Below are 22,536 nucleotides of genomic sequence, written 5' to 3'. Positions count from 1 at the left end.
GGCAGCCTACAGGAGGCTCTGTTTGGCAGTACACCTGTTTTTTATGCAGCCAAAACTTGCCTCCAAGCCAGGAACTCAAAAATAAGCTCCTGATTTGAGGCCAATGGGAGCAACATCCAAGCGGTTGGAGAGCAACATGTTGCTCGCGAGCCAGTGTCATAATATAACCAAGATATATCTGCATTATGGGTATAACAACAAGAACATTCTGAATATGATCTTCAAGATAATACGCCATAAAACTCTTTAGTAAATCTGCCCCAATGTCCCTTCCTTGTTCAGTCCATTAAAAGATATTGGATCTCCCTACCCTCATGGCCCCTTAAAGCTTCCTGATTGCAGCTCCTCTGCATTGGCTCTGCTGCTGAACCCTTCTTCCCATCCATGTTAAAACTAGGGAACTAAAAATGATATACTGTATATACCGCACCCCCTGCATGCCATCTTTCTTCCCAGGCATCCCACGGTAGCCCTAGACTGGCACATATGAAGTTGAGTGCAATATTGGATGTTACTTTATTGTGCATGTGAGAGTCTAATTCTGTTCTAGGGACCTGGGAAAGGGAAGTAAGATTGCGGCATGGCACTGCACTCCTTTTCCCTTTTCATAAAAGGAGCTCTAGCCTTTTAATTGAATTTACTGGGTGTTTTTAATTCATTGACAACTCCCAGTGAATCTGCCTTTGTTTATTTTTTAATATTATTTAATTATTGGTGCCTATGAGTCTCCCTTAATGCCAACTTATATCCTGTATTTTAAATGGTTCTTTCAGGGGAGTTTTCCTGGTGCTTGGGAAATTAAAATGCTATTAATAGGAATTATGCCTGTTTGTTCTTTTTTTTTTATTCCCCTCTGCAATCAGGTTAGCTACTCATTCACCGGTTAGCTATAAAGGATACTAAACAAAAATATCCTGCAGGGGGCAATAGAGATAACTGTGCTTAAATGAAAGCAAAGTAACAAAAAATAAGGCAAAGTAAACATATTAATTAATAAATACAGTAAATAAAATGGTGAGTTTATTCAGATTATGCTGTGCTTGAAAACAGTACATATGGCTGTTGGGGACATAATGGATGCAATAATTTAAATGAGAAACATAAAACTCCATATAACAACATACACGGAAGCATGACAGTAGACACAACAAAGCTCTTAAAGGACCAGTAACATAAAAAAAAAATGTAAGCAACATGTTGCTCACCAACCCTTTAGATGTTGCTCCCAGTGACCTCAAACAGTTGCTTTTTTTTGAATTCCTGAATTGGTTGCATAAAAACCAGGTGTATTGCCAAAGTTCCTGTAGATTACCAGTCCACATTGGTGCTACCAATAGCCAATCTAGTCCATATTTGGCATCCCCTGGAACTTTTTAGGTAAAAAATAGGTTAAAAAAAAAGGGGGGTTGGAATCCCCACTTTAGAGCAAAGGGACACGTTTTGCTGGCAAAGGCTTGTTGTAGGTCTGTGGGTAAGGGGCCATAACACTTGAAATCATGCCCATTCACTTGAATGGCTACTGTGGGCGAGTTTCTGCTCAAAATACAGCAGTCACCATTTCTTAGTGATAATTGTCCATTAAGAAGGTGCACCCAGTGTTTTCAAGTAATCTCCATTCAAGTGAATTGGGTGACAATTATTAGTATTTTGCAGCTGCCTCTAGAACTAGAGCCCAGGCAACAAAACTTTAGGCATCATCTACTATTGCTCTTCATGTTGTTTTTCCTGGCTAACCACCACCACCCTTTACTCTTTGTTGATGTTCCTCAAGGCTCTGTTTTAGGTCCTCATTACTCGCTCAGCATCACTTCTCTAGGAAACTATAGTTAGTCGTTTGAATACCAATACCATCTTTCTGCTATGAATAGTTGCCTTCTCCTAAATCCCAAGCCACATTTTGCTTTTTCCTATTGCCTCCTGGACTGAGAGACTTTCTCTGAGCTCCTGTCTGTATCTTGACTTGCCTACCATGACTTATCACACTTTCCTCTTCTCTCCCAATCTTCAAATTCTCTTAAAGGCCCACCTTTCGATGTACCCTGTGTTATCAGAAGTCCGCATACTATAGGAATCATCACAAATTCCAAACCTTATCTCTTTAGATCTTCAGTCTCATGCTGTAACCTTTATTTCTTAATCTATCAACCTGTTTGTTATAAAATGATTGTAAATATGGCATCACTATGTAAATAAATGATGGTTTGATAACAATGATCTTCAGTAGCTCTATTAGCATTATTACAAAAAAAAACAAACAATTAGCTCTTTCTGATTGGCTGTGGGCCTCAGGAAACTGAAGATATGGTAGATTTTGACACCCCCCTCTCCCCCAAAAAAAAGGATTAATAAAAACTACAGTGGGCAGAGAATTCTCCAGTTTCTGAAGTACAGTATGGATTCTTTCCTGACACTTAACCTGGAATATCCTAGGTAAAAAATATAAAGCTCTTATTTTATGTGATCAAATCTTTTCCTCTGTCTCAGGCAGCATTTACAAAGGGCGTTTTCCTATTAACCCCATTTCATTCACTTTAAAGCGGAAGGAGTGACCATTTCTTTGAAGGCTTTACATTTGCGCAAGTCAATGAAAGTCTCCTGTCCTTCAAGGCAGTGCTGCTTATTGGTCTTCCCACATGGAGTTTGGGATGTCCTTGTAGGGGTCCATTATGAGCCTTGCACAACGGACGATCATCATGGCAAGAAACACACAGAGAAGCAAGAAGAGGGCGATAGCAAATCCCTTATCAACATCCACAAGGGGCAGCAAGGTGGGATCATCCATGCAGAGGTTCTTTTTTCTTTCTTCATCTGCATGAAAAGGCCAGGACCTGAAACACACAAAAGCACCCAAAATGCATTAGCTCCAGAAGAGCAGCACCATCACCTAATGATTCCCTGTTTACAATGTATAGTTAGTCACAGTGTGCCCCTGCCAACCATTCGGACTAATGTTATGGATCCCTGGAACCCTTTTCCCGCCCACCAGACCCCCAGGAAGGGGTAGGAAACTGGGAAATGCTAGAGGAGCACAGTGCAACAAGATTTTCTGGGCCCCCATACAATTAAAAAAAAACATTGGTGGCGTGGCCCCCCTACAAGTTAAAAAAAAAATTGGTGGCCAGGCTCCCCCTCAATTTTTTTTCCCCAAAACACATCAGTTAATAGTGCTGCTCCAGCAGAATTCTGCACTGAAATCCATTTCTCAAAAGAGCAAACAGATTTTTTTATATTTAATTTTGAAATCTGACATGGGGCTAGACATATTGTCAGTTTCCCAGCTGCCTCCAGTTATGTGACTTGTGCTCTGATAAATTTCAGTCACTCTTTACTTCTGTACTGCAAGTTGGAGTTATATCATCCATCCCCCCCCCCACCTCAGCAGGCTAACAAAAGAACAATGGGAAGGCAACCAAATAGCAGCTCCCTGGTAAAATCCATGTCCCACTGTGTCACATTCAGTTAAATTGAGTGCCAGAAAGCAGTTCCATCCTAAAGTGCTGGCTCTTTCTGAAAGCACATGACCAGGCAAAATGACCTGAGATGCAACTACACACCAATATTACAACTAAAAAAATACACTTGCTGGTTCAGGAATGAAATTTATGTTGTCGAGTGAATTATTTGCAGTGGAAACAGTGTAATTTAGAAATAAAAACTACACCATAGAAATCATGACAGAATCTCTTGGAAAAAAAATCAGTGGCCACCCCCACCCCCTCTTACAAGTAATGAAAAAAATGTAGTGGCCAAAAGTTTCTTAAAAAAAGACCATTGTTGTTCAGCGGAACTTACCTTGCTTCTTCCTCGACTCCTTTCGGCAGCGGCTCTGCTCCTATAGCCTGCTCCTACTTTGGAGCTACTCGGCTCCTACTTCAGCAGCTCAAGGGGGCCTGGCTTTGCTGCATTTCCTCGATTAGCCAGGCCAAATTGAGTTGCAGAAGTAGGAGCCGAGTTGCACTGAAGTAGGAGCCGAGTTTTGCTGAAGTAGAAGCCCAGCCGCACAGAAGTAGGGCCCCCTTAACATATAGAAGCCATTGGGCCCAGGACCCCCAGTGCCCCCCTGAAGGCCGCCTGGGTGCAAATCCTCACATGAGGTTCATTACCAAAGAGTGATATTAGAGCTTGCCACCACTTCAACATTTCTGTTGGATTTTTGGAGGCACGTGTATATATTTACAGTATATATATATATATATATATATATATATATATATATATATATATATATATATATATATATACACACACAGTATATGGATGAACTCTTGCTTTCATACTTTCACCAACAATGAATATAGTAATTAGCTGGTCCATTTCGGTGCACACTTCACATCCTCCAGAAAACACAGGGAGTTACACAATTCCAATAACAGCACACCCAGTTGACAGAATTTCAGATGATTATCGTAATTAGCTGCCTGTTATGTCTCCTTTACAATATCATGTCCTCTGAGATAAGCGACAGTAAGAGAAGGAATTCATAAATGCCAATAAAATCAATGACATCAGAATTTGTTCTGTAAAAACCAAGATAAAGCATCAGGATGTCAGTAATAGACTAAATGATGGCAATGGGATAAGGTATCTAGATATGTGCCGTTATCTCAAGACTGCAAGATCAATTAGAGAGTAGGTTTTTAGTCCCACCATTAAACCGCTGGGGCATAACCTGCGTGCCCAGTTACAGAGGGTAAAATGATGTGTGTGTCAATAATCACCCCTCGGTCTTGTGCCGATCAAACTACCTAATGTAACCTGCTGCTTCTCCTACTCACCAGATTTATGTGATTCCTTTATCTTTCAACTCATGCACCCAATAATTAGAATGGGTTGACAAACAGGTGCCCCAGACTACTGATTCAGTGTCTTACACATGAAAAGGCATCAATTTCAAAAGAGAACATTACACAGTTGCCGAATGGTTGGCCTGGATTGGATTGATGTTGTGCCATTATTATTATTATATCTGCTGCCTGGCTATTTATCATGGCTGCCCGTTGCTCCGTGTGCTTGAGTGTGCAGCATGCTGTTCTGCTCTGTGATTTGGCTCAGCCTCTGACCTCTTTTTCATATCTCATAGCTGAAAAGCAGTTGAAATTAAAAATAATCCAGAGATAATTCACACTGTCCCTCCCGGTGGCTAAATGACAAATTATAGAGGACATTTGTACTTTACATGAGCAGTTATACTAATTATATTTATTGTTTCCATATTCACACCTGCTCTGTGTTATTTTAGTGTTTGTTCTAGGAGAAAGCAGTGACCTGGTGGAAACCCATCTGAATAATATTGTTAAGCACAATTTGTTTAAAATGTTGTCTTCTTTTAAAAAGTGCAACAGCGTGGGGTGCTTTCCATTTTGCCCCATACTACCAGATGCTCCCTGCCTGAATTCAGAATTGGAATTTGAGCAGTAAAGAAATGTATCTCTACTGTTACTATAGGCACCATCTCTCCCTACTATACCTGCTATCCCACAGTCACACTCCCTTCCCAGAGACTATTATCCACTGTTACTATAGGCACCATCTCTCCCTACTATACCTGCTATCCCACAGTCACACTCCCTTCCCAGAGACTATTATCCACTGTTACTATAGGCACCATCTCTCCCTACTATACCTGCTATCCCACAGTCACACTCCCTTCCCAGAGACTATTATCCACTGTTACTATAGACACCATCTCTCCCTACTATACCTGCTATCCCACAGTCACACTCCCTTCCCAGAGACTATTATCCACTGTTACTATAGGCACCATCTCTCCCTACTATACCTGCTATCCCACAGTCACACTCCCTTCCCAGAGACTATTATCCACTGTTACTATAGGCACCATCTCTCCCTACTATACCTGCTATCCCACAGTCACACTCCCTTCCCAGAGACTATTATCCACTGTTACTATAGGCACCATCTCTCCCTACTATACCTGCTACCCCACAGTCACACTCCCTACCCAGAGACTATTATCCCACTGTTACTATAGGCACCATCTCTCCCTACTATACCTGCTATCCCACAGTCACACTCCCTTCCCAGAGACTATTATCCCACTGTTACTATAGGCACCATCTCTCCCTACTATACCTGCTATCCCACAGTCACACTCCCTTCCCAGAGACTATTATCCACTGTTACTATAGGCACCATCTCTCCCTACTATACCTGCTATCCCACAGTCACACTCCCTTCCCAGAGACTATTATCCACTGTTACTATAGACACCATCTCTCCCTACTATACCTGCTATCCCACAGTCACACTCCCTTCCCAGAGACTATTATCCACTGTTACTATAGACACCATCTCTCCCTACTATACCTGCTATCCCACAGTCACACTCCCTTCCCAGAGACTATTATCCACTGTTACTATAGGCACCATCTCTCCCTACTATACCTGCTATCCCACAGTCACACTCCCTTCCCAGAGACTATTATCCCACTGTTACTATAGGCACCATCTCTCCCTACTATACCTGCTATCCCACAGTCACACTCCCTTCCCAGAGACTATTATCCCACTGTTACTATAGGCCACCATCTCTCCCTACTATACCTGCTATCCACAGTCACACTCCCTTCCCAGAGACTATTATCCCACTGTTACTATAGGCACCATCTCTCCCTACTATACCTGTTATCCCACAATCACATTCCCTTCCCAGAGACTATTATCCACTGTTACTATAGGCACCATCTCTCCCTACTATACCTGCTATCCCACAGTCACACTCCCTTCCCAGAGACTATTATCCACTGTTACTATAGGCACCATCTCTGCCTACTATACCTGCTATCCCACAGTCACACTCCCTTCCCAGAGACTATTATCCACTGTTACTATAGGCACCATCTCTCCCTACTATACCTGCTATCCCACAGTCACACTCCCTTCCCAGAGACTATTATCCACTGTTACTATAGGCACCATCTCTCCCTACTATACCTGCTATCCCACAGTCACACTCCCTTCCCAGAGACTATTTCCCCACTGTTACTATAGGCACCATCTCTCCCTACTATACCTGCTATCCCACAGTCACACTCCCTTCCCAGAGACTCCAATCCACTGTTACTATAGGCACCATATCTCCCTACTATACCTGCTATCCCACAGTCACACTCCCTTCCCAGAGACTATTTCCCCCACTGTTACTATAGGCACCATCTCTCCCTACTATACCTGCTATCCCACAGTCACACTCCCTTCCCAGAGACTATTTCCCCACTGTTACTATAGGCACCATCTCTCCCTACTATACCTGCTATCCCACCGTCACACTCCCTTCCCAGAGACTCCAATCCACTGTTACTATAGGCACCATATCTCCCTACTATACCTGCTATCCCACAGTCACACTCCCTTCCCAGAGACTATTATCCCACTGTTACTATAGGCACCATCTCTCCCTACTATACCTGCTATCCCACAGTCACACTCCCTTCCCAGAGACTATTTCCCCACTGTTACTATAGGCACCATCTCTCCCTACTATACCTGCTATCCCACAGTCACACTCCCTTCCCAGAGACTATTATCCCACTGTTACTATAGACACCATCTCTCCCTACTATACCTGCTATACCACAGTCACACTTCCATCTACGAGAATATTATACCATCCCTTCCTACTATACTTATCCTAGAGCCACAATCCTATTATTCTCTGTGTGCAGAGTAGAGGACAATTTCCCCTGTTTGGGCTGCCTTGAATACATCAATTATTCTACAGCAGCATCTTTCCTGATGAAACTAGGAGAGCTATAGGTGAGCTAGAATACAATTTTTTTTGCCTTCAGATTATTTTACAGCTACCAATCAGGTAGAAGTACTGATTTCTAGAGACGATACATATCACCCTCAGGTCAACTTCTGCATTTCATGAGTTCATTTGCTTTATTACCTCTTAGTAGTAAATTGAAGGCAGCGGGAAAATGAATAACCTTCCTTGGTGTTGCATTTGAGAGATGAACTTCTAAATGCCGGTTCATGAAAGAGCAGAATCCCATTACAAAGCACCTTCCCTTTTTCCAGTGAGTTTGTCAACCTTATTCATTGTCAACCTCTTTCCCGGCTGCTCTGCTCTGAGGACGAGATCTGATGTTTCAGATTATCCATGAAAATAAAATATCCACTGAATGGCAAGAGAACTGAACAGCATCAAAGGCAACAGAGCCAAGAAATAGTTATAGGTTAGGCACAATAAGAAGCCAAATAAAATTTAAGATAATCCAGATAAAGGAGTTTATGAAGTGTGATTATGTGTCGTCATGGAGATTGCATCCAGTGGGTACCAAAGGAATTTAACAATGGATGTATATGGCCACTTTTCTGTGTGGCCTGTGAGCTGACTGATCTAATACTGTGAAGGTTTATGGCCACCTTTACCAGCCTCAAGCATCCAAATCCAATAAGGCCACTCAGTGAGGGCAATAAATTGCCAAAGCCTTCCAAGCTGTTGTGAACTACAATACCCATCATTCTTAGTATAAGTATTTGCTGAGGCTTAATGAAAGCATGTATTTGGAATATATAACTTGCATTATCATCTATAAGTCAGCTATCCCTAAGCATTTTGAATGCAGCCTTTTTTTGGTTCACACAATTGCCATAGCCTTTTTTTCAATCTCCACCATTGCTACACAGCAGCTTGTTTATATAAACTATAGTAGTACTTATCTGTTATCTACTGTGTACCCTGTACTTGAATGGCTGCCCCCATGGCTACACAGCAGCTTGTTTATATAAACTATAGTAGTACTTATCTGTTATCTACTGTGTATCCTGTGCTTGAATGGCTGCCCCCATGGCTACACAGCAGCTTGTTTATATAAACTATAGTAGTACTTATCTGTTATCTACTGTGTATCCTGTGCTTGAATGGCTGCCCCCATGGCTACACAGCAGCTTGTTTATATAAACTATAGTAGTACTTATCTGTTATCTACTGTGTATCCTGTGTTTGAATGGCTGCCCCCATGGCTACACAACAGCTTGTTTATATAAACTATAGTAGTACTTATCTTTTATCTACTGTGTATCCTGTGCTTGAATGGCTGCCCCCATGGCTACACAGTAGCTTGTTTATATAAACTATAGTAGTACTTATCTGTTATCTACTGTGTATCCTGTGCTTGAATGGCTGCCCCCATGGCTACACAGCAGCTTGTTTATATAAACTATAGTAGTATTTATCTGTTATCTACTGTGTATCCTGTGCTTGAATGGCTGCCCCCATGGCTACACAGCAGCTTGTTTATATAAACTATAGTAGTACTTATCTGTTATCTACTGTGTATCCTGTGCATGAATGGCTGTCCCCATGGCTACACAGCAGATTGTTTATATAAACTATAGTAGTACTTATCTGTTATCTACTGTGTATCCTGTGCTTGAATGGCTGCCCCCATGGCTACACAGCAGCTTGTTTATATAAACTATAGTAGTGTAGTGTTTCTGAAGCAAACACATCAGTTGTACCAGTGCAGGGCAACACTACATGATATTTTCATTACTTTAAAGCACTCGTCAGATCATACACTTGTGGCCAATATCCCTTGACATAATTAAATCCTATAACCGCATAATTAGAAATCTGGTGGCCAACTCTGGGAAAGGTAACTGCTCCTAATTAGTTCATGATGACAGTAATGTGTCGTATAAACACACATGCTTACACTGGCTAATGAAAATACACAATCTACACCTACTTAACTGGAACCTCATTTGCTTTTCGGAGAGGTGGTTTCCAATAGGACTTAATTTGCATTTCACAGTTTGGTTCTGTGCGTTGCATGAAACCCCGGCAGTTTGGCGTAAAATTTTCGCCCTTCTGTTTGCGAAGCCTGGTTAAATAGCATGTGTTGGATTTTCATGTTAGCAGTAATGCATGTGTGTGTGTGTGGTTTACAGGCTGGAGGGGGAATTCTGCAGAATTGAACACGTGCTTGTGTGTGTATATACAGTATATGTGTGTGTGTTAATAGAGATATTGTAACTGTAACACAATATTACCAGATGGGTAAAAAAAAGAATAATAATTACCTGTGAGTCCTGTCATTTGTACTGGGGTGCAGGCAGGCTAATTTCCATGTACAGGGGGGATGAACCCGTCCTCTCTTTCTCCTGCAGTCTCTCTCTCTCTCTCTCTCGCTGGTGGCAATGCAGTTGCCTCTCACAGGCTAATTCATGAATTGTTTAGCTGCGAAATGCACCAGCGTAGGATTTCAAGGGACACGATCTTCTGTCCTGCAAATAAAATGAAGGGCAGACATATTACGGGGCTGTAAATCTGTCCAGATGAAGCCTGCCTTCTAGTGTCCCTCGCACTCAAATGATCCCAGTCCTTTTTAAGGGGAATTGGAATTGTAAGTTGCTCTTGGAAGACAAGGTGATCAATATTCACAAAGAACCTTTACATTATAACAGAGAGTGCATGATGCCGATTATGTTCTTTTTCACTTCAATAGGGGAAGTGGTTCCCCCTAAATGTACCAAACCTAGGATTATCGGGACATCATACCCCCCCCAACATTTTGGAAATAGAAAGAGGGACAAAAAGATTTGCCGTGGAAATTTTTTTGACTACACTCAATTTTGTGACCAAACCCCCTAATTACCATTTTACATTTGGGAAGGTTATGAAAGTTTGAACATATTTCTGTGTTTTTTAATGTGTTATTTACAGTTTTGCTAATGAAGGTGAATTGCCCTTTAAAAAAAATAAACATTAAGCTTTTTGAAAAGTAAATGTAATTTCAAGTAACTTTGTAATATAAATCATTTAAAAAATATGCAGAGTTCTCATGATTTGTAATGGTTTGGAACAGTTCCCTAAGCCTAGCCCCCTGTTGATCTGTCTGACTACTTTGCTGATCTGTCTGACTACTTGCTGAGCTGGCTGACTACTGTTACTTTGTATCAACAGCCATCTGTCCTCAGCCTGCATCCTCCAAACCCCACAATTCCCTGCACACTTGATTTCAATAAGGAAAGGAACATCCCAGTGCAATGCATTATGGGTTATGTAGTTCCTGCATGCTGTCTGTAAGCTGTGGAGAAGTTGTTACAATTTGTAACATCAGTGTTTAGTCCCTCCTTCCCTGCCTGGATTTCAAATGATGCAGAAAGAGAAGAACTGTTAAACAACTGGATTTCAGCATAGAAAATGCCATTTATTCATACCTTTTGAAGAAATAGGTAATTATGATGGATATATTAGGGGTTTCTGTGTTATATGGACCTCTTTATCAAATTTTGGTTTGGAAGCCGGAGTTCCCCTTTAAGCTGCAAGTCACAGTTTCCCCAAGAGACCTGCTTATGTTTTGTAACAATTGTTTCTTTGCTTATCTGATATTGTAACAAATGTATCTAAGTGCACCTGCCACGTATTCTGGGCCCTCTGCCAAAAGCCAATTAAAGGGTTTGCTCACCTTTAAATTAACTTTTAGTAGGATGTAGAGACTGATATTCTGAGACAATTTGCAAATGGTTTTCAGTTTTTATTATTTGTGGTTTTTGAGTTATTTAGCTGTTTATTCAGCAGCTCTCCAGTTTGCAATGTCTACAATCTGGTTGCTAGGGTCTGAATTACCTTAGCAACCACGCACTGTTTTGAATAAGAGTCTGGAATATGAATAGGAGAGGCCTGAATAGAAAGACGAGTAATAAAAAGTAGCAATAACAATACATTTGTAGCAGTACAGAGCATTTGTTTTTTAGATGGGGTCACTGACCCTCATTTGAAAGCTGGAAAGAATCAGAAGAAGAAGGCAAATAATTCAAAAACTGAAGTTTATAAAAAAAGAAGTCCAATTGAAAAGTTGCTTGGGATTAGCCATTTTATAACATACTAAAAGTTACTTGAAAGGTGAACCACCCCTTTAAGTTTTAAAAACGTTGTATCTTTTTCTGGCTGTTCAGTGCAGGGGATCAAAAAGAAAGTTGGGACATTTCAGTAACAATCCGGGACTGCGGTCTGAGCTGTCAAAATCAGGACTGTTCCGTGAAAAACAGGACCGTTGGGAGGTATAGTACATGTGCTCCTTAAATGATCCCAACTTATATCTGTGTGCCATTGTAATCAGTCAGGTCATCAAAAATTAAAAGCCTTAATCGAGAATTGTTTTGCTTTCACACTTACTATCCCCCGTCTGTAAGTTACTTTAAGGGAGTTATTTATTAAGGTGTGATTTTTTTCATGGCGCTGAAAACCTGAAAATGTCACGGTAAAAAAGACAACATTTTCCCGCAATTTATTATGACCTGAATCTGTTCCAAATCCGAAAATACTCCATCCAACACCTGTCAAATTCATGTAAACGTCAATGGCAGATGTCCCCTTAACCATTTTAAGATGTTTTAACCCTTACTAAATGTTCAGAGTTTTTGGGGTTTGACGCTGGTTTCTCCGTGAAATTTTTCATGATTTTCGGGCGTCAAACTTGAAAAATTCGGGTTTTTTGTGCGAAAATCAAAAAAAGTTCCGATTTTTCGAGTTTTTTTATTGATAGATAAGGGCAAATTGTGGATTTTAGTTTGGTCAAACTTTTTTTATTTAAAAAATCAGAAAAATTCGGATTCAGATAAATAACCCCTTAAGCGTTAGTAAACTCTTTGTAAACAATCCCCTTCCTTCTCTCTCTCTCTCCCTTTTTTTTTTTTGCAGCTGCTTTGGCTTAACAGTTACACCACAGTTTATAATGCAGGGGATTTATCTATGTACTGTATTCTGATTCAAGTTTAATGCTTTGCAGAGTGGTGAAAAGATTAGCACCATTAGGATTTACATAGAACTTCCTTCCTTCTGCCTTGCACAAGAATTGCACTTTATTTCTCACAGCACCTAAACTTCAGTGCAGCCCCAATGAGTCACAATAATACACACAATAATACACAATAAAACACATCTATTGGCAAGAGCAGTGGTAGGCAAGTTTTATCATATAGTGGGCCAGTTATCCGATCTGTCACATGTTCATGGTCCAGACTATAATAAAATATTAATTCCCATGTAAAGCAGCTTATGTAGCCCTAAGGCAGACTAAAGATTTGTAAGCCTATATTCAGCCCCTGGGTTTGTAGTTGTACAGTACAAGGCTCATTTATTAGCAATGTGCTAAGTGCAATTCACCATGTTTTTACCCATCATGCAGTTTCCCCCAGCAATTAAAGTGTAATAGTAGGGACCTTATTTATCAAAATCGGATTTTCTGATTATTTTAATTAAAAATTCAGACCAAACTAAAATATACGATTGTACGTTATTTATTAATAAAAAAGCACGATTTACAAACATGAAAAAAAAAATCTAGCAAAAATTCAAATCGTACAATTTTTGCAGATATTTTTCCTGAATCGCTCAACTTTTTCTGGCAATTTCCCAAAAAGCCCAAATTTTTCATATTTTTACCCAAAAAGTCTGAAATAGTTGGATTTGTGGGCTAATTCCAGCTCAGACCATAGTAAATTCAAAATAGAGTCTATAAACTGGTATAATGAAGCCCTTTAGTAAATTATTATAAGGTATCTTCCACCCTTGCTCCCATCCAGAACATAAATCAGGGAAAAAATTTTATTTTTTCCCTAAATTCCAAATAGGATAGGGACCTCTCCCATTGACTTATATAAAACCTTGGCAGGTCTGAGATGCCGGATTTTCGGATTCTGGCTTTTTCCATTCTCAGGGTATAATAAATCTCAAAACAATAAATTTTTCTTTAAACTAAAAATTTGGATTTTATATAAAAAAAACTTGAATTTTTTGAGTTTTTGGCATTCGGACTTTAATAAATCACCCCATAGGTGTGCGGTGGAGATCAACTGTGCCCAAGGCAACGGGCCAGCTCTCAGCCCCTGACTTGTGCACATGCATACATGTGATTGGCTGCTTCCACTATGCTGACCAGCATGCCCAATGAAAACATGGCAGCAAGCAATGCTGAAAAGAACAAGCAGCAGTCAGTGAGGGGACAAGGCCCGGAAGAGGGGTGGGCAGCAGAAGAGGTATGTGCCTAGCACCCCCCTGCCCCTAGTTCCGGCACAGAGCATACACACCAGAAACAGGCAGCTCCAGGACCATGGACTCTGCTCCCAGTGCGCAAGCTTGAGTGACCAATTATAGCAATCCATGCAACTACTTGGATGTAGGGTTGCCTCCTTTTCTGGAAAAAAATACCGGCCTTCCTATATATTTATCCTTGTTCCCCATTAATTACATTGGGACCAACCAGGCCAGAGGGCTGCTATAAGGTGCCATAGAATGTCAGTATTTAGTGGGCTGGTGGGGGCTGTTTGGGCCTCTATGTGGGCTGATTGGGCCTCTGTGTACCTGAAATGCCAGGGCCTAGTTTAATTCTCAGTCCGGACATGGGACTAACCAACATTTTTACCAGCCAGGCCAGTAAAATATCGGCCGGGTGGCAACCCTACTTGGATGTGATGCAAACCAAGATGGCGACTGTAGACCCTGCTGCAGATTTCTGCTATCTGCAAACAGTAGGCTGATACAGCTCTGAATGTGGGCAAAATTTAGAAAAAAACAAAGACATGGTTCTCCAAATTTATTAAATACTGTTTCGGGCCTGAGCATAAAAGGGAACATATCCAAAACCAGTACATGTACTGTATATAAGAACCTTTCCTCCCTGCATGGTGTCTCAGATACTGGAGTTCATAAACACTGTGTGGTCTCCATGGGCAAAAGCAAGATTTAGTGCTGTCAATATCAGCTCTTCTAAATCATCCCCTTGTGCACTAGAGAAAATGAAGTGATGAGGAAAATAAGGAGGTCAAGTGGGTCTAGAATATTATGGCTGCTATACCTCTAGCAGAGATTCTAAAATAGCCCAATGCACACCTTAGTAAATGTAGCACATCATGGTGTATGCAAAAGCACAACAGACATACAGCAATGTATCTACTGTGTATTACAAACAATAGAATACACATACCATTAGTGTTCAAAGTGCAAATTAAAATATTAAAACAGACACGTTGTGCAAAAGATGGGAAATCCCAACGTTTTGGGTAAACTCCTTTTTCAAGAGATTTCCAAATCCATTTTTTGAAAACATTTGCTAATTTGGACAGAGACAACTTTTTTTTTTCTAATGTTGGTTCTGTACACGACCACAATGAATTTTAAATGAAGCAACTCGGATGCAGTTGAACTGCAGACTTTCAGCTTCAATTCAGTGGGTTGAACAAAAAGATTGCACAAAAATGTGAGGAACTAAAGCCTTTTTTAACACAATCATTTCAGGGACTCAAAAGCAATTGGACAAGTTAAAAAACTAAAAATAAGATGTTCATTTCTAATACTTGGTTGAAAATCCTTTTGCTGGCAATGACAGCCTGAAGTCTTGAACTCATGGACATCACCAGATTTTGGGTTTCCTCCTGTTTAATGCTCTGCCAGGCCTTTACTGTAGTGGCTTTCACTTGCTGATGATTGTGGGACTTTCTGTCTGAAGTTTAGTCTTCAACAAGTGAAATGCAGCTCAATTGGGTTCAGATCAGGTGACTGACTTGGTCATTCAAGAATATTCCACTTCTTTGCTTTAATAAACTCCTGGGTTGCTTTGGCTCTATGTTTTGGGTCATTATGAAACGCCTCCCAATCAATGTGAGTGCATTTAGCTGGATTTGAGCAGACAGTGTCTCTGAACAGCTCAGAATTCATTCTTGTGCTTCTGTCCCGTGTCACATGATGGATAAACACTAGTGTCCCAGTGCCACTGGCAGCCATGCACGCCCAAGCCATCACACTGCCTCCCAAATGTTTTATACATCATGTGCTATGCTTTGGATCATCAGCTCTTCCACGCCTTCTCCAGACTTTTTTCTTGCTATCATTCTGGTAGAGATTGATCTTGGTTTTATCTGTCTAAAGAATTTTTTTTCAGAACTGTGCTGGCTTTTTTAGATTTTTTTTTTTTAGCAAAAGGGATCCTGTCATCGGAAAACATGTTTTTTTCAAAACGCATCAGTTAATGGTGCTACTCCAGCAGAATTCTGCACTGAAATCCATTTCTCAAAAGAGCAAACAGATTTTTTTATATTCAATTTTGAAATCTGACATGGAGCTAGACATATTGTCAGTTTCCCAGCTGCCCCTGGTCATGTGACTTGTGCCTGCACTTTAGGAGAGAAATGCTTTCTGGCAGGCTGCTGTTTTTCCTTCTCAATGTAACTGAATGTGTCTCAGTGGGACATGGGTTTTTACTATTGAGTGTTATTCTTAGATCTACCAGGCAGCTGTTATCTTGTGTTAGGGAGCTGTTATCTGGTTACCTTCCCATTGTTCTTTTGTTTGGCTGCTGGGGGGAAAAAAGGGAGGGGGTGATATCACTCCAACTTGCAGTACAGCAGTAAAGAGGGATTGAAGTTTATCAGAGCACAAGTCACATGACTTGGGGCAGCTGGGAAATTGACAATATGTCTAGCCCCATGTCAGATTTCAAAATTGAATATAAAAAAATCTGTTTGCTCTTTTGAGAAATGGATTTCAGTGCAGAATTCTGCTGGAGCAGCACTATTAACTGATTCATTTTGAAAAAAATTTTTTTTCCCATGACAGTATCCCTTTAAACTCAGTTTAACTGCATCTGAGTTATTTCATTTAAAATTTATTGTGGTAATGTAACTGTTTATTGAATATTTATATCAAAATACAATGAATGATAATCAGCACAGCATATCATATAACAAAAATAATGCTCCGCCACCAGGTGAGTGTCTGACTACTTACGCCTAGGGTTGCCACCTTTTCTAGAAAACATAACGGCCTTCCTATATATTTCTCTTTTTTCCCTATTAAAAACATTGGGATCAACCATAATTTTAGCCGGCCAGGTGGTAACACTACTTACGTCTAGGGTTGCCACCTGGCCAGTATTTTACCGGCCTGGCTGGTAAAAATGATGGTTGATCCCAATGTTATTAATAGGGAAAAAAGAGAAATATATAGGAAGGCAGTTTTTTTAAACTCTGTTGCTCCTAGTACCTGAGTAACATATACTCATTTCATGGGTGGATGCAGGAGAGACTAGCAGTAGCATTTATCTGCACCAATAATCAATCATTTGTGCAATTGCTTGAGGCCTAATGTCAGTTGACCGGTAAGTGGTGATGTGAGTGTGCCATTATTCATTGCATTAGAAAGGAACTGTAGATAAAGGTAAATTGGATTTGACTGCTGTAGTCGTTATCAGTAATGATACATTTCCATTTGCGAAATGAATAGCACATCGAGCGGCCAAGGTAGCGCATGGGAAGAATATTCAGAGGTATATTTATTAATGATCGTTATTTTAATGCTCGTTAAAAATAAACTCAGAATGGCTCTTATTTGTTTCGTCCTTATTACCCGATGCAATAATGAGGAAAGTATGTTCCTTTGCATTGCATGGGGGAAAAGATGGTGGATGGTTTGGTCAGTGCCGAATTGCGGGTTACATGGAGTGCAACAAATTCAGGTTTGAAGTTGCCGGATTCCCGCGAGAGCAGCGGCCGATGGGGAGACTCTACTCTACATGAGAGTGAGCTCCGCTTTTCTACACATCCTTAATTATTGTGGTAGCCCTCTTTAAATGTCTCACTTTCTAAGGTAAAGGAGCAGAAACATAAACAGACCAGGAATTAGTGCACAAGTAGTTGACCTATCAATGAAAAACAAGCTTCAGAGTCTGAGCCTCTTCAAGGGAGACAAAGACACAGGTCAAGAAGACAATGAGCGGATGCAGGAATAGAACAAGCTCCAGGTTCTACAGCCATTTCCATAAACAAAAGTGACTATAACAAGGACACAGGGAGCTGACACAAAAATGGAACCCATGCAGAAAATAGGTCAACCAGCTCAAGGTCATAGGTCCCAAGAGGACTGGAACTTCAGCTTCTGGAGTTTATGGAGTTTATGGAGGCACCAAGACAAAAGAAAACAAGGAGCATGTAGAGTTGTCACAGGGAAACACAGAACCAGGGTTGGACTGGGCTGGTGGGATACCGGAAAAAATCCAGTGGGCCCTGGCCTTTATGGGACCTGCCGTCCTCGTATGCTGCAGATGCTTCACGCTAATGCCGCCCCTCTACAACAATTGACAGGATGGAGGTATAAGAAAGTATGCGGCTCAGAGATGTGCTCCACTGCCTGGAAGCCAGAAGGGGCAAACCGGATGCTAGGAGTGGCGCCCTTCCTGTCTTCATTTAGGAGTTGGGTGTCAGATGAATGATATATTTTATAGGGGTGTCTCCTTTTGCCTAGCAGATGTATTAGAGCTCACTCTATTAAAATCACTAGAAATCCTGTCTCTCTACATGCAGAATTTGTGCAAAAGGCAGTTATTTTGTTAGATTTTGTTTGTACTGGAATCAGTTCTTTGAATGAGCTCTAATACAGCTGCTAGGAAAGGTAGCCCCCCTATAAGAGATATTGGATCATTCATCTGACACCCCACTCCCTGCATGAAGACAGAATGAAGAGAAACAGATGCTGAGAGAGGAATAGTGAATATAAACTTGATTATTTCAGAGACAATTCAGAATTTTGAATTGATTGTATTTAGAAAGTTTCATACTTCGTGATGAAGCTTATATTAAATTTTCATTTTCGCGATAGTTCCTAAGGAGCTGACACAGGAGTAGGTCCTGGACTTCACTGCTTTTTTAACATTCTAGAACAAGGAGCGTGACATGACCAGCTCAAGGGCAAGACTAGTTGACTAGTAGTGGAGTGCACACTTTATTGTCTTTAAGAGATAAAGGGACATATAGAGTAATTTACTCCTTGCAAGTCTGTATAGTTTCAACAAGTGCAATTGCATCCATCCAGCTTCTTCTTCTCAATCACGCCCGAGTTCTGGATCTTAAAGGAGAAGGAAAGGTTAAAACTAAGTAAGCTTTATCAGAAAGGTCTATATAAATACACCAGTTAACCCTCAAAGTAGTGCTGCTCTGAGTCCTCTGTCAAAAGAAACACCACATTTCTTTCCTTCTATTGTGTACACATGGGTTTCTGTATTAGACTTCCTGCTGTCAGCTTAAACCTCCTAGCCCCGGGCTTGAGCATGCTCAGTTTGCTCCCCTCCCTTCTCTACTGTAATCTGAGCCCAGAGCAGGGAGAGACTCAGGCGGGAAGTGATGTCACACCAAGCAAATACTGCAGCTGCTATCCTGAACAAACAGAGAGAGCTTCTAGAGCTTTCTACTCAGGTATGGTAAAATATTCTACAGAATAAATATAGAATTCTAGCTTTCACTATTGCAGCTAATCTATTGGCAATAAAATGCCTCCATAGCTTTCCTTCTCCTTTAAAGGGGTAGTTCACCTTCAAGTTAACTTGTGATATGTTATAGAATGGCCAATTCTTAGCAACTTTTCAATGGGTCCGCATTTCTTATTTTTTATAGTTTTTGAATTATTCGCCTTCTTCTTCTGAGTGTTTCCAGCTTTCAAATGTGACCGTAAGGGTACAACTTTATGGTTATTTTTTGTATTACTTATATTTCTATCCAGGCCCTATTTATATTCTAGTCTCTTGTTCAAACCAGTGCCTGGTTGCTAGGGTAATTAAGAGCAACCTGATGGCTGCTGACATTTCAAACTGGAGAGCCTTAGAACAAAAAAAAATGGTCAAATAATAAAAAATGAAGACCATTTGCAAATTGTCTCAGAATATCACTCTCTTCTACATCATACTAAAAGTTAGTATGAACAAATCCTATATTAAAAGTCTATGAAAGAAGTGATAGTATCAACTTCAGCCAGTCTGCCATCCTAAAAACCGTAAATATTCTACCATATAATATATTGGTGCTAAAAAATAAAGGCTCATAATAAGAATATGTTTGTGGATTGTTTATAATGCCGTGACATTTTATAATGTGTGTAGTATTCTTACATCTCTTGAAATGCTGAGACTCACAGCTGAATTACTACATATTCCATGAGGGGAGACACTAGACTAGAAGGGATTAGTGAAGAAAGTTCAGTCAACCTTGACAGCAGGATTGATCAACAGAAAGCAGATCACAGCTACATGATTATCTTAAGGGGAAACTAGAGCTAATACTGTAAGCTGATTCATTGGGTGACATTGATATACATTTTATTAGACAAAGCCACAAGGACCGTTTCTTGTTCCTAATGGCCTCATCAGTAATATTATTTGAGTACATTTATTTTTTAAAGACTCAAGGCAGAGGATATGGCCTATTAATATCCCATTTTGCTGGCAAGGTTCTCACCTTGCCTCATGGTAGGAGAGGCCCTGCCTGTAGGATCCTTGTTAAAGGCAAACTAAACCCTAAAGTTAAAAAACCCCTATGGGCGCCATCTTCAGCCGATTCGGTAATCTTCGGACCAGCTCTTCAACGATTTTAGTGAGTTTCGGCACAGCATGCGCAGTTGTCGCGAGACAGAAAATTGCTCCAACTGCTCATGCGCCGCTACGCCAGTCTCATTCCAAAGAATGATGGCGCCTGTGAACTCCACTAGACAGAATCTGTATGGAGGGGTAAGTAAAGACTTAGGGGTATATTTATCAAAGAGTGAAGTTAATAGTGAAGTTCCGCCACTAGAGTGAAATTTCGCCACTCTCCATTCATTTCTATGGGATTTTTATAGGCGTATTTATCAAAGGGTGAACTTTCACTTCACCCATTGATAAATACGCCTTTCAAAATCCCATAGAAATGACTTGAGAGCTGCGGAATTTCACTCTAGTGGCAGAACTTCACTCTTTGTTAAATTTAACCCTTAGGGGCATTTTCCCAGGGTAACACTTTTAGGCTGGTTGGGGGACTATGTAGGGTAGGGTTTTTTTAACTTTAGGGGCTGAATTCTCCTTTAAATAGAATGGGGACTTTCTAGGTGTCAATGAGTAGAAGTTCTCACCTTGACTCATGGCAGAAACGGCCCTGGACCAGGAGAAAAGGAATTAAGGAAAACGCTGGTGGCATGTAGATGTGGTTGGATTGGGGGGCAAAATGACTTGTGAGTGGAGGGGCTTGTAGCTGGGGCCCCCTAAAGTGGCAGCCCTGGTGGGTTCCAGTCTGGCACGAAGTCCAGTTCAGAGCTAGATGCAAATTGCAGCACCAGCAAGTTAAAGACAGATAAGTGGATGGACCAGGGCCGCCATCAGAAATCACGGGCCCTGTACAGAAACACTTTCTGGGCCCCCTGGTCCCGCCCACCCCCACACCACAATAAAAAAGTTCACACAGAAATCAATGCTAAAAACCAGACAGTCACTTCCTCACTGGTAAGCGGGGCCTGGCTAATTGGAAAAGTGCAGCACAGCCGGGCCCCTCTTGAGGCCCGGTGCATTTGTACCCCCTGAGCCCCCCTGATTGCGGCCCTGGGATGGACTGGTGTTGCCTACGTACCCTCTCCTGTACTTCATAAATACAATGTTGTAAAATGCAGGCAGAGTTATATTTATGCACATGCAAGTCTATGTACTACATTTTGCAGCCATTCATTCAAGTGCAGAGCAGTGCACAGAATGTAAAAAAATTTGGTGGTATGTGCCTAGTTTTTGCACTTTGCATTCTACCCTGTAATTAGTTACTCTCTATGGAAACTTGCTTACAAACAGAGGAATATAGTTTATATTTTTTTTCTCTAAACTAAATGGAATCATAAAAAGGAGAAAGCACTGCTTGGCCAGCTAGAAGGTTCTTGGCAAGGCACCCGGCATTTACCAATTCCCTAGAAATAGCTTTTCTTGGACATTGCATTCATCTGTTTCACATTTTTCATTGGAATGTTACTTTGCAGGGATCTAAATAGGAGTTGTATTGAGCTTTATAACACTAAAAGAGACAATTATAGGGGAGTGTTTTTGTGTAATGTAGGAAATGGGAATTCCTATCAACTCGCCAATGTACATTCAGCATTTCATTTTAATGTCAATGTAATTGCATTTGAAAGTAGTGTTTATCCTTTACTGCTCTGTGGTTTTGACTTTATATAGAACGTAGCTGAAATAGCCTCTCCTCTCTGTTTATTATTATCTATTATTATTAACAAAACCAACAGTTTCTACACACTTGCTTCAACATATGATTAGCAATAGGTGTACACCGAAACAAAATATATCCAGCACTTACAGTCTTGGAAGTACTCAGTCCCAGAGTCCTCTGTTAGACTTTCAGCAAATAGTCTTGTAGGAGGAGGGTTTCTGTTCCTCTCTCCAGTCACTTGGTGCTCACAATTACTGCAGCTTACAGTAAGAACACAGTCTCCTTCTCAACTACTCACACCCTCCCCCAGCACATGGAGGTCTCCAGGGGCCTCACACTCTCCTCCATCATCATCATTTATTTATATACCGCCGACATGATACGCAGTGCTTTATTCTCAAGGAGGTCTCCAGCGGCCTCATACCCTCCTCCAGCACAAGGAGGTCTCCAGGGGCCTCACACCCTCCTCCAGCACAAGGAGGTCTCCAGTGGTCTCACACCCTCCTCCAGCATAAGGAAGTCTACAGGGGCCTCACACCCTCCTCCAGCACAAGGAGGTCTCCA

At 41.0% G+C, this 22,536-nt stretch overlaps 1 protein-coding gene across 1 annotated transcript; it reads right to left on the bottom strand.

Annotated features, from left to right (window-relative positions):
* Nucleotides 1-927: 927 nt before the first annotated feature.
* On the bottom strand, nucleotides 928-10,596 carry LOC121397557 (cortexin domain-containing 1-like). The gene is made up of 2 exons (XM_041574431.1): nucleotides 10,054-10,596; nucleotides 928-2,828 (listed from the first exon to the last, which is right to left on the bottom strand). The coding sequence occupies exon 2, from the start codon at nucleotides 2,780-2,782 to the stop codon at nucleotides 2,618-2,620; it is 165 nt and encodes a 54-aa protein (XP_041430365.1). The 5' UTR covers nucleotides 2,783-2,828; nucleotides 10,054-10,596; the 3' UTR covers nucleotides 928-2,617.
* Nucleotides 10,597-22,536: the final 11,940 nt, after the last annotated feature.

This window comes from Xenopus laevis, chromosome 8S (assembly GCF_017654675.1).
Source record: "Xenopus laevis strain J_2021 chromosome 8S, Xenopus_laevis_v10.1, whole genome shotgun sequence".
Lineage (NCBI taxonomy): Eukaryota > Metazoa > Chordata > Amphibia > Anura > Pipidae > Xenopus > Xenopus laevis.
This window is presented reverse-complemented; position numbering and strand designations above follow the sequence as displayed.